The sequence below is a fragment of the Parambassis ranga genome, chromosome 4 (assembly GCF_900634625.1).
Source record: "Parambassis ranga chromosome 4, fParRan2.1, whole genome shotgun sequence".
Classification (NCBI taxonomy): Eukaryota; Metazoa; Chordata; class Actinopteri; family Ambassidae; genus Parambassis; species Parambassis ranga.
The window spans coordinates 8,204,598-8,217,906 of NC_041025.1; the positions used below are offsets into that span (position 1 = coordinate 8,204,598).

Consider the following 13,309-nt stretch of genomic DNA (forward strand, 5'->3'; position numbering starts at 1 on the left):
GTGCAGGTTCACTATTCTTCTCTGTGTTGTCATTGCCAAGGTGAGACGGGACAAACAATGGCAGAGAATTAATGTGCACAGGATGGATTCACCTCCACGTTTTATAACCTGATCCTGCTTTAGTGCTCCTTTAAAAAGATACTTGAGAGGCTGCTGAAAACCTTGAGAGCACTCATGCTCCAAAGAAGAACAGAATTTAGCAGGGCTTATCATCCACTTTCTTTCTACTGTTAAAGCGAAATGAATGTGGAACATAGCATAGCATGGCGGAGGAACCTAAAGGATGAAAGTGTCAGATTTTAGGACATAATCCCAGAAGCTTCAATTTCAAGTGGTGGTTTAAGAAACAGCAATTTAACCCGGCAGAAAAAAGGGAGGAAAAGTGAGTAAAGAGCTTGTTCTATCCGTCTCAATCCTCTCTTTAAAGCAGGACACGCAGCAGGAGTCAGCTCAGGTGTGAACAGCTGTGAGACTCTGTCTGCCCCAGAAACGGCAAGGCTTACTCTCTGCTGACCCTTTCTATCATCATCCAGAGGGACCTCAGCCACTGACAATGTCCTCAGTCATAAATACACACACACACTACACACACACACAGATGTCTCCTCTGACTTCTCTTCATCCCCGTACAATGTGTGCAGAGCTTTGATTCATGATGCAACAGTCATCAGTATTTTTCTCAGCTAGTTGTCATGTCTGTTCTCCACCACATGTCAGCCTCACCCTGCTTCAGAAAGATGGTTGAAAAGCCCATCTTAAAGGGCCAGTTCACCCCAGAATCAAGCCATGCAGTACTATGTATCCACCCTAACTAGAGGGTGATGCTTCTATTCTTGTAAGCACACAACAAACTGAAGTTTGTTGTGATGAATGATGAATAATCTGTCATGTTTGAAGGGAATCATTAAAGTGACAAAACCCACAAAAAAGTCATTTGTCTGCAGTTGAACTAACTTTGCTTTCTGATTCTGTCTTACAGCTTTTTCAATGTTGTCCAAGCACAGCAGTAATAATAACAATAATAATAAAAAAAACAACACAAAACAGTTTGCAACTTTCTTGACTTGGAGGCGGCTGATAAAAGACACACTCCTCCAATCAATATGTGCTTTTGGACCAAACAGGTCTGGAGACTCTCCCCTGAGAGCGGCACACAGCCAACAGAAACACAGGAAGAGACTATCACCAGCAACATGTAGGACATGCAGAAAAGTTGCACATTTCTCAGAATTTTGTTTTATTAATTAAGACTAAGAGCTGCTGACGCACACTTTTTTCTAACATTGACCAAGGTTCTTCTTTTTCTGGCAAAGAAACTAGCCTGAAGTACGAGCCAAAAATCAGCTAAAACAAAAAGACAGATCTTCCTTCAAATTAGAGGAGGCAATAAAAACTTTCTCTGGTCTTAAAGTCCCACATATGTCCTTGTGGTGTAACAGGCAATAATTAATTACCAATAGTAATTGTGATCTTAATATGTCAGTGTTGTGTTCACAGCCTGCTGTTTTCCGTGTTAAAATGTCATTTATTTTAAACAACCAGTTTACCCATCCACTGTTCTTGAGGTGGCATAAAATGCCCCTGTACTTTAAAAAGACAAGAGATCGATATTGTTCTTCTATGGAGGACGGATTCTCATAGAACAATACTTTTACTGATGAATAATGTAGTTGTGTTTTTCCCTGTCTGAACATACTGATACTGCTGTGGAATACAGAGTGCAATAAAAACAGCAGTAAAACTTCACCCTGCTGCATCATTTTGATTAATTCACTGCACCTACGGCAACAAAGGTTATGGGCAAAAAAAAGACACAACAAATGCGAGGCTGCTGAGCTGAGTTGAGACACGCTGACATCAAACGTTGAGATTAACCCTTGACGATGACAGGTGTGCATGTCTGACACAGCGGGAGATTGTTTGAGATCGTTCGGAAAAGTGACTGATGTGTGATGTGATGTGATGCAACTGCTTTGAAATGAGATGTGTTCTCCATTTTCCTCTGGGAGGGGCGAGGGGAGCGGAGGGGGGTGTGGGTGTTAAGCATCTGATCTAAAAAGTAACTGTCACAAGCAGATACAACGCTAACAATCAAATAATTCAATTACAACTGCCTCTGATTCAAAGAAAATCAATTCAATCTGTTTCAGAGTAACTCAGTGTCGCTTTAAGTACAATGTCTTACAAAGAGCAAACCAAAAGCAGCAGAGTCAAGAAATAAACACTGAGTATTTGTAAAAAATAATGTGTTCAACAGACAAAAGGCTCAAGTCAACAACACAATGTCTTCCTCGACTCCTCTGATTTTGACATATTCACTGATGTCATCCCTATTTACAGTTTGTACTAAACCACTTCTCTCCAAAGAATGTTCGGCGTGGATCTCAAAGGAATTTTTTTTTTCCAAAACAGGTCAGGATAGCCCCATGTTTCAGGTCATCGTCGAGCTCAAAGGGAGAGTAACTGGGTCAGGAAAGCAGGTGGGTGAGAGACAGATGCGCAAAGACCGAAAGGTAAACCAGAGGGAGGAAAGTAAAAAGAATACAAAGGGGTTTGTTATTGTCCTGGTGATGCCTGGCAGCACTTTGGCAGGCCTCAGAGTTGACTATGATACAGGCTGACTCAGGGAGCCAGGAGTGGAGCTAAGGGCAGGAGAGTGTAGCGCGGGGAGACGGGGGGCTGTAACTGTGAAGGACTGTTTGGGGAAACGGGTCAACGGGGGAGACAGGCAAACTGCAGTCGGCAGCAGAGGAGAGACGGATCAGGGGACTTTTTTTTTTGGTTCAGAAATGGGCGTGGTTGTGGCCTTGGCCCAGCTCTCCTCCGTGGTGACCTCCCTCTCTGTGGCCGTGCCTCTTGTGCTTCCTGCGTTCCCTCCTGCCCTTGTGGTGGTGGCGCCGGTAACGGTGGGCTCGCCGGGCTGGTGGAGCAAACAAAATTGAAGACAGAAAAACGTTGAAATCAAAGAAAGTGCAGATGATTTAGTAGAGAAGTATGTCAGAGATGGAGGAGAGGAAAACTGATGTAAGAGGGAGATGAATCAGAGGCGAGCATCAGAAGCTGAGATCAGGTATGAAGCGAGGGAAGGGGGATCAGAAAGCACGAAGGTCAAATCCACATGTTCTCCGTGGATGGTTTAACTGTTTCCACCACACGGAGGAAATCCATTTTATCTCACACTGAGTAGACTGGGTGCCTTTAGCAAGGGCAGTCTGAGCTAGCCACCCACACACACTGCCTCAGCATAAGCTTGTTCCTGGGGTGTACTGCCAAATTACTTGCTCAGTCCCTTTCTGGGTTTTGCCAACAAAGAAACGTTGTCTGCAATGAATGATAAGAACAATATAACTCTGGGCCATAAAAAAACAACTCTGTCCAAAGATAAAGAGTCATAAGCAAAGGAATCTTTATCACTTTGAACAGAAGCTACATTATTTCAGTATTTCATCATCACTGTCACACCGAGAGCAGAGTGATCTGAAACACAAAGCTCAGTGTGTTGAATATTTATATATATCAACTCGGTTACATGTCCTTAGAAGAAGCAGGAAATTATGGCGAAAAGTTGACATCTATTCTGGCACTTCTGTCTGAGTAAAGTTTATTTAAAACTCAAAGAGGATAAAATGGGCAGTAAAAGCACCTGCTTTTAGATGCTAAAATAAGAGCAAGTTGTGCAATGACACTGCAATGTCAAAAAGAAAAAAATATCTGAGCAGGTACAAGATTATTCTGGGCAGAAATACTTATGTATGAGTGTGAAGAGTCACTTTATTTGGCATGATTTTCTTTTTTAAACTTTTTTAGTTCAACCTGTTGTAAAAAATGTGCTGGAAAAAACCCCACCTCCAGCATAAAACACTTCAAAGCCTATCCTACCACTTCTAAGCAAACCCAGGGGATTTAATTCAGTCTGCAACCACAGTAATCTTTGTGCTTGCAATTATTAATAATGAGAGCATGGATGGAAAGCTTGAATGCACATGGTGACAGTGGCTCCTGAGGGCAGCTAATGTAGGAGGTTGGGTCTTTTGGACCTGGTGGTGGTGTGCATGCTAAAAATAAGAATGTGAAAATGACAGATGACAATTGAAAATGAAGCTTTCAGTCGTGCTGCTTGCTTTGTGACAGTCCTCCTCACAAGGACTCACTCACATTTTATGCAGATGATTTTAGGTCGGTCCCATTTGCCGTTGGCGCGGCACTTAGCAGTGGGCACATGGCGCTGCAGGAAGCCGTCGGCGCACTGGTAGCGCACTATGGAGTGGATGTCATAGTGGGAATGCTTCCGACCGATCAGGAAGGCATTATCTACAGTGGGAGGGGCTCCGCAAAGCACTGTAGAGACAGAGAGCATACATACAGAACGTTTCTGACCACATCCTCATAATAGAAACACAAATACACTGCAGGACAAACACCATCCACAACATCAAACTGTGGATTAAGTGTCTGCAGGACAGTGTGTCTGTCCAAGTCTGGAAGTGAGTGGGCGCCTGTCAAAGTAAAGCAGTGTTTCAGACATATCAGGAGTGGAGGCAGAATCAGAAAGAAATGTTTACACAAGCTGAGCTAGAGAAGCGGACTGACACTCTGGTCAGAGACTGACAGGGTGGACAAGCCGCAGGGAAATGCTCAAACAACTTCAACAGGATTTGAGCGCTACTGTCAGGGTGCCGGTCTCCTCTGGTGGAGGCAGCAGGAGATTGTGTTGTAATCACCTCCCGTCTTTGTTACACAATGTGCGTCAAAATCTACCATCTCTGGACTCAACACTTCACATGCATCGTACATTTACACAACCACAAGAAGGTGACGGTATCATTTATATTCACCATATGTCCATCTATAGACTGGACAACAGACATTTTTTTTTGTTTTGCTAAAGCTAACAGGCTGAAAGTGTCCAATCAGACTCTGGGAGAGCACAGCTAATAGGATTCTCTTGTTGGTCTTTCAATCACAGCCATCTGCTAACACAGCCATGTGGATACACATTACTATTACTGATTACACATGTGGCTTGAACCTGAAAAAGTCAAAGAGGAGCAACGAACAACAGACAACAGCAATTAATCAGTTCTTCGCTGCTACAAAGGTTTGCTTTGTTTGCAGCAATGGCAAAGCAAAATGATTAACAACAGCACTAAGAGATGGCTGCATCAGGTACATGACGTCTGCACAGCTCTGTGCAGCGCCATGCTGGAGCTCTTCGGGGTCTTGGAACCTGCTGAAAAACGACCACATAGTCTATCCCTGAATTACACACTTCAGGCCTAAAAGCAGTCAGGACTTAATCAGCAATCAGAAACTGTTTACAATCCTTCTTAATTCCCTTGTCCTTGTCCTAATACCTCTTAAATTCTTAATAAGGGAAAGCACTGTCATTAACGCTGATGAAGGGTTTAATGCCACATTTACAGTTTAATGTGTTGTGAAGAGAAGAGGCAAGAGGCACTTCCCTCCTCGCTTGAGACGACCACTGACTCGACACAAATGGAAGGCTAAAAGGTAGTTTTCCATTAGCCTTCACCTATGTACGCTGCTGAGCGATTTCTCGCTGTGGGGGTATGCCAAGTCAGAATGTACTGAAGTCAGGATGAAAGAAAATGTCACTAAACTCTGAAAAAGCAAATGGAGTCATGATTTTATGAAGGAGAAACTTTACGTCAGAAAAGGTCTCTGTAGAATAAAGCCTAAAGGATGTACAGACTGCAAGAAAACACGCCAAAAAGCCCATTAAAAATGTGCTTTAATCCTTTATGATGTGAAGAAACACAAACATATTTATCTGTGTTTAGATTATTGGCTTATGGAAACTAGCTTCCTTCTCTTGCACAGTGTGTATTCCTTCTCATAAAAATATAAGATGACAAATGTAACAGAAGCTATTTAATTTAGTGTATTCAACATTAAAAGCTAAAAGGGAGTCTTTGTGTGTGTGTGCTGTAAACAGGAGTTTGCAGCGGGGTTTTCTGAGCCTTTGTGCCTGTGTAGTGGGGGGTAGTCAGTGTGAGTTAGAGGACAGTGGAGAGCTGCAGACAGCACCATGCCGGTTCCTCTCAGCACTCCTTTATGGCCTCAAAGCATCCGCACACCTACTGGTAATCATGTTAGAACCAATCTGAAAGGCATGCTTGTGTGTGTGTGTGTCCCTGCAAAACACTACTGGGGGTGGGTCTCACATGGAAACAGTAGACGTGGACAAATGCAGTCTTGTTTATTAGATAAAACACTGCAGAGCTTGTTGGTCTGTGACAGCGGCGGATGCCAGCTGAGAGATGCTGTTGTTTTTTTTTTACAGTATTGGCTGCTTTACAGAAACGCTACATGGCAAATGTAGAATTGTTTTCAAACTTTATTTGAGTCAAAGAAAATCAGCAGTAAAAACTGGAGAGGCACACAAAGATGGCCAACTTTACAGAAGTCCTACTGTGAGCTTGCCGTTTCATACAGGAAGCAAGTTCATGTAGTTTATAATTCTGAGGATCTTCACAATGTTTTTGAAATAAGCGAATAAAAACAAATGGACTTGTTAAACTTGTTGAAGAAATTTGGGCCATCTGTACTGATTCTGCATATCAACCATACATACGTTTTGATTGAGACAATCTCCTATTGCAGATGTATATCCTGGACTCATATATCTAAAATCCCTGTTAGAAAGAATAGTACCGGTAGTCTGCTTCAATCCTGGATCTATTTGCTGAAATGACATGAAAATGAAAGTATTTTTATTTTTAAGCTCCAATCACCATATATATTTAGACTCTAGGACGGTACATGTGGCAGACCTGAACTGACTGCTGCCATTTTTGGAAATATAATGGTTTTTCTTGTTAACTAAGAACATCTTTACACCAAGAGAAAGAAGCTGTATAGAGGAGGACCACTGAAAGTTTGTTTTTTTTTTTTTTTTACCCAGGCTTTTGAGATTAAAGTCGGAAATGTTAACTTTCCTCCTGCCTTTGAGTTGGTGAGCAGCAGTGTAGCACAATGAGAGGTTAAAGCTGGATCCATACTCCCTGGAGGTCTGGTGGCAGACCCTGGCCCTCTGCTGTGTCCTTGCACAGTTGCTGTAACTATGTGAGACAGCAAAGCCTATACAATGGATCTGTGGCTGCTCAGGTGTGGTGGCCACAGAGGATCTGCAGCACAGCTTCTCATCGTTCCTCCTTTGGTCAGATTCATATTCAGCACTAACAAAGAAAAAAAAATCACAGTGGAAACCTCTGTAGTTTTTCAAACATTATTGATGCATTGTCTACAAATTGCCATCTATTAGAGGCTACTTCATCTCACTGAGCTGCTCAGAGTGTATACCACGCCCTCCTTTATTTCAGGATGGCAGGTTTATGTGTATCATACAATGATTACATTACACATCGAAGGACACACGGATTGCCAGAGGCACTGACAACAGCCTATCATTTCCCAAAGCGCTCTGAGTGTCTAGTGAGTATGTTGTGCAAAATTAGATCTCCTTCCTGTGTACATAATAACCCATCAGACGTAGTGGAATAATTTCATAATACTTACATGTCCTGTTGCAGGTAAATTCCTTCTCATCTTGGCTGGCAGAGCTCGGAGGCAGACGTGTGTGTGACGCTCTCATCACAGTAATCCAAATATAAATGCAAAACTTGATCTGTGCTGCTTGTTTTCATTTTTTCTCCTTTATCCTTCTTTAATCTAACAATCAAACATCACTTCTAAATGTTGACACAAGTTTAATCCGTCTAGCTGAGGGAAAAGGTTGAACATATATCCTCCTCAGTGTGTGAGTCTGCATTCTTTCCAACTAAATGCAGAGAACAGTTTAGAAGGCTCATGGTAAAGAGTCTTCTCCATGGTCTCATCAGGTGACTGTCTCACCGCTTTTTTTTAAAACCGGCACAATATCAGCATCTTCTGCACGACATGCCACCCTGAGTGACCCTCAGATGATAGATGAAGGTGTGTGGATGAGCTCATGCGAAGAGCAGAAAGTCAGATCACACGAGCTGTGATAATTAGAAACCAGTAATCAGCTCTCAGCGTGGAGCTGAGAAACTCCTCTGATAAGACAAGACAGCACATGGGGTTACCCAGAGTGAAAAAAACGCTGATGGGAGAAGATGAAAAGATGCTGGTGATTGGAAGCGACTGATTAAGGTCAGAGGTGGGCTGGATGCTGGGGACTTGTGACAGTGTGCATCAGAGGTAGTGCAACAGGTGAGGTAGCTTTCCTTTCATATGAGAATAGAGCAGCAATGTCTCATGAGATGAACTTTTTACACCAGGCTTCAGAAGCTACATTCCCTGTGCTGGTGGCATCAGAGGAGAACCCATCTGGTAAAACAGGTATAATTAGCATAAATTAACTTAATGACCATCCATAAGGCCTTTCAGCATTTTACTTGTTTTACATCAGGTGGAGCATCCTCTGCTTTCAGTCTGAGTCCGGGGAATTTTACTGCATTTTCCTTCATCCTGCCATTGGCTGTATAACTGCACAATACATTATTTACAGATTCTTTTTTTAAAAAAAGGTCAGCACTATCAGGTTTTATATGCATGAAATGAAGAACATTTGTAACATATTTCTGATAAGTAAATGGTATTATACAAATAGTATTAACATCTTGGTGTTTGCCTGCTGTAAGGGTCTTATACACTGTGAGTGCAAGCTGTGGATTTCATCAGAGATGTTTGTTATTTTCATGGACAGGATTTCAATGTGAGGAGGTCACATCTCTGACTATATTGCCCTTCATGCACCATTACAAGAGGTCTTCTAGCACTTACTTGAATGTAATGCAGCAAGAATGCAAATCAGCAACTCAGAATCTGAGGCCAGGGTTGTCTCCAAAGGAAGGTCCCTTCGTGTGAAGGTGGATGAAGCCTCAGTTTAATGAAGCCAGCCAAAGGCAGGGTGAGAAGCAGAACCATAATGCAAACCTCTTGATTCACCAGTCCAACTATGGATGTGCGTCACCTAAATGTATTAACATTGGGCAATGACTAAAGGACAAAGGAAGATTGTATATACAAGCAACCAAAATGAGCTCCCTCTAAAGGGTGTCCAGTCTCACTCTACAAGACAGAGGGAGAATAAGAAATTTTAGGAGAGGCTCAGAGTAGATTCTCTGCTGCTTCCCGCAGGGTGCCCCGTGGCTGCCCCCGTTTAGAGGTCTACCAGGAGCTGGGCGGAGACCCTGAGGCCAGCCCTGGAAAGGGATTATCTATCCCCAAGCTGGCCTCGCAGCAGCTGGAGATCCCCCAAGAGAAGTAGGAGAGAAGGAGAACTCTCTGGGCATATCTGCTCCTCCTGTGACCCTGGATGGATGGATGGATCACTGGCATAATAATACTCAGTGGAATGGAAGCAAAAAAAAAGCAAAAGAAACTGGAAACAGGAAGAGAATTCTGTTGAACATTGATTAAGAGAGTAATTCACTGAAATTATATGTAATGCATATAGCAGTGCTATGAATTATTCATATGACTTCACGCATCTCAGTGTTGCCTCTGCATTTTATGATTGTAGGTTTTCTTAAGTTTATGACATTTAGAAGTGCTTTTATTTTTACTTCGGCCCACAATTTCACTGCTAATAGTCACCATGCAGTTTGATAAATGCAGTCCCTGATCTCAAAGCTCCAGGGTGAGTTTTAAGAGTGTAGCCACCAGCGGCTTCTCGTGTCCCAGTATTTCTCTAAAGCGGCCTGCTAATCTGCACCTGACTATGAACACGTCTCTTTTCATACTATTGGTCATAAGTCTGACCTGTATGCAAATATGTAGCAAGAATAAGCACTAATGGGCTCTCAGAGGGGCAGGCAGTGGCCTAACTGTAGCACCAGGATGGGGCAGCTGCAACAGCGGACATAAACAGGAAAAATATAGAAGTTTATTCAGCCAATAACTTCCTTCTTCATGCAGCAGGAAGTATTGTAAGTTCTTATTCAAGATGTGCTTCACATTACTGAAACAGAACATGAGGAGGTGTGGCCACGACTGAAGTCTGTGGTCTGACTAAACAGGTGCAGACATAAACCTCACCGCCACTTCGTGAGTAATATAAAGTGTGATGTTGAGATTCACCTGAAGGTACGTGCTGACTGACGTGCTGTCAGTGTCACACAAATGGTATGAGCTGCTTTACATAAAAAACAGAGTCTCAAGAACATTTCATCACCTTTTTATCTTATGATTTAAAGACTGTGGCAGATTTCAAAATGAAGAACTGACAGCAGTCTGCCCTTACTCCTTCAGTCTGATCCCTCAATGTATCACTCCTAAATCTGACATCTCTCAATCCTTACAGCCACTTTAGTCTTCTTATGTTACATTCAGCTGCTTCAGCCTCCTGACTTCTCTGTCAGTCATCTCACTCACCTGCTGAAGTCAGGAATGAAGCCTCACACCTGTTCAGCCTCTTGATGTTCTTACCTGTTCCCTTCTTGCAGACGTAGGGCAGATTGTAGTTACAGGGCACGTCGTTCCATTTGCCATTCTCGTGAGCAATCATAACCACGCAGTCCTCTCCTCCAGCAAAGAAGTTGTCCGGCTGGTTTTCACGCCAGTTTTCATATTGCTGCCAAAACAAACATGAAAACATGAAGACGTGGTTAGAGAATCACAGAAGCCCCCTTTGGAGCAACAGCTGTTTGCAAGATTAAACACACACAGCTGGTTCCTCACCAAGTCCATCTTATCAGTCCACTGAAAATCGTCCTCCACCGTACGATCATTCAGCCCAATCCAGGTGTTGTCATGGCTCAGACCTAAGAAGTAACACACAGAAGAAGATGAATAATGCAGACACTCGTCTCCAATGAAGATTAGGTCGAATAATCCTAAAGAAAGCTGGACTCCATCCATGTTTGCAGATTTTTGTCTGGATCTATAACCGTGCATGAGTCCCATGGTCAGATTACTCCAGGCCAAGGACATGTTTGTTATAATATAAGAAGAGGAAACTTTCCACTTTCACAGACTTTCTCTTCTGGAGAAAAGAAAACCCAAGCTGACAACTGCTTTCACAGGTTACCTTTCACTGGTAACCTGACCCATCTGTGTATGGTACTTTTAACATTACATATTGTGCTGTTATTTCTCTTGGATTTCACAGCTGGATGGCCTCAGCTGAGAGATGAACACCCACGGGAATATGGTGTTTCTGTCTGAGACGCACAGGTGATGATATCTTTGTGTGTATAAAAGGAAATTTCCCTAGCTCTGTTTTGGGTTAATTTGATTTATGTGTGGAGATTTGTCTATGTGAACATTTGTGTGTATCTCACACACACACGCACACACACACACACACACACACACACACACACACACACACACACTGTATGTAATGGAATTTCAGTCATAGTATCTGATTAATATCATTACCAGGCCCATTAATCTTCCTAATGGCTCTGATCCCCTTATTGCAGGGGTGGAGATGTCCATTTTTGAAGCAATTGAACACGCTTTTTTGTAACATGTAGAGCAAAGATGAGTGCTAGATGGATGGTGCTGTCCTGGCATCTGCCTGAGACAGAAGGCGGATCCAGGATTACAGGAGCTTGCTGGCATTTATTACAACACAAGAGGCTGTGGGGCGTTGCCAGGGGGCCAAAAAGCTGGGATCTAAAGAAAGACTGAAGGCATATTAGCATGCTAATGCTGACTGGCACTAATAAACAGCTGGTTGTGGCCAAGATGAACACAAGAAGCTATCATTAAAATGTAAGTGTAGGAATGTCTCATATTCTTTGTTTGTGAGCCAATAATTCACACAGGATTTGCAAATAATTCATGACAACATTGAACAGCAGATGGGTCTGCTCTGCTGCACAGGACAGCAATATCAGATTAATCTCACAGATAAATGTAACTTTAAATGTGCTTCACCTACAAACCCAACCCACAACCACACAACAGGCTAAACATATAAGTTAACAGTAATTATATGAAATGTGACTCAATGAGAAACCTGCTTAATTTATACAGTTTTTAGATACTGGCACCTGCATTTCCTTCACTGGATGCAGATTCACTTACTCCAAACAGTGATCACCAGGGTTAAGACAAATCACATTGAAAGAAAGAATATGATAGTATATTAAATGCCCTGTCAGAGACACTTACATCACAGCCGGTAGCACCGTTTCATTGCAACAAATGGTGATACACATTTAGCTGAACAGACTTGGCTCCTGAGGGTATTTTTCAGCAGGGAGTGCAATAAACCTCTTCAAGGGCTGTTCACAGCTGAACCCCACAGACATTTATCACAGAGTTATGGAATACACATAAGGCAAGTGGTGCCATCACTGAGCATGCTAATAATGAAGTAGAGGAGGAGAAATCGATCAACAGCCAGTGGGGGTTATGTGTGGCAGGTACAGTGAGAGCTGGTTAGATTATTATAAGGACATTATTGCCATTATCTAAACTAGGCGATGTCTAGTAAAAAATGTGACTGGCGAGTATTAGTGTCACCTGATATTTCTTGACTTTAGAGGTGTGAAAAAAGAGGAATGAGAGTCTCACAGGTCTATTTCAATGTCTACTCCCATGCTATAATATTCAGCTGCACAAGGGGGTCTATGTTATAGTGTTATAGCGTTATAGTGTTTGTCGACTTTTGCTGGACTAGTGGTTAAAATTAAACATTGTACTCATGAACCCAGTTGCTCAAACGTATCCTCCTAGCTTTAGTTTTCCTGCTGTGTAATCAGATAAAAAAAACACTGAGCAGCATTTAGTCCATACTGTAGCCCGTCCTGTCTGTGCCAAGTGTGTCTCAAATGTCCTCTTTCTCCTCCACCCACCTCTGATGAAGTTCTGCTCGGCCTCGCTGTGGATGCTGGCCAGGTGGCCGCTGTGCTCCCTGCAGTCCTTCTCAGCATCCTCCCAGGTGTGTCTGCGGCTGAAGTACCTGTAGCAGTGGCCGTGAAACTTCCTCCACGCGTGCTCACAGCCCTCAGTGTCTGCACGATGGGAGAGTGAAAGAAAAGAGAAGGTACTTTAAATAAGAATTCAAAACCCCATGTGTGAGGACGTGTGTGTGTGTGTTTTCTGTTTTAACACCAACATTGTGGAAGAACTCGGAGGATTTAAGAATAAAATTTGCTGCTGCCTTGTAGTAAACAAGTTACACTTGGCCTCTCTATGCCTGTCATTCTTCCTTGTTTTCTTCAGCACCATGTTAAGTGCCCTCATCGGCACTCTTCTCTGCCTCTGTCTGTCTACTCTTTGATTTGACTCGGACTTTTAATCCACAGCTGAGGCAAGCCAGCGGTGAGACAGCTTAGTCCAGTGAAAG

General features: G+C 42.8%; 1 protein-coding gene across 1 annotated transcript in view; it reads right to left on the reverse strand.

Moving 5' to 3' along the window:
- Positions 1–1,406: 1,406 nt before the first annotated feature.
- ncanb (neurocan b) overlaps positions 1,407–13,309 on the reverse strand; it is a 90,318-nt gene continuing 78,415 nt past the window's right edge. The window contains exons 11-15 of the mRNA XM_028403838.1: positions 12,816–12,974; positions 10,687–10,769; positions 10,435–10,579; positions 4,156–4,338; positions 1,407–2,920 (exon numbers count right to left, since the gene is read on the reverse strand). Of these exons, the coding sequence (XP_028259639.1) occupies positions 2,784–2,920; positions 4,156–4,338; positions 10,435–10,579; positions 10,687–10,769; positions 12,816–12,974 (707 nt within the window). The 3' untranslated portion in view covers positions 1,407–2,783. The remainder of the gene's footprint in view (positions 2,921–4,155; positions 4,339–10,434; positions 10,580–10,686; positions 10,770–12,815; positions 12,975–13,309) is intronic.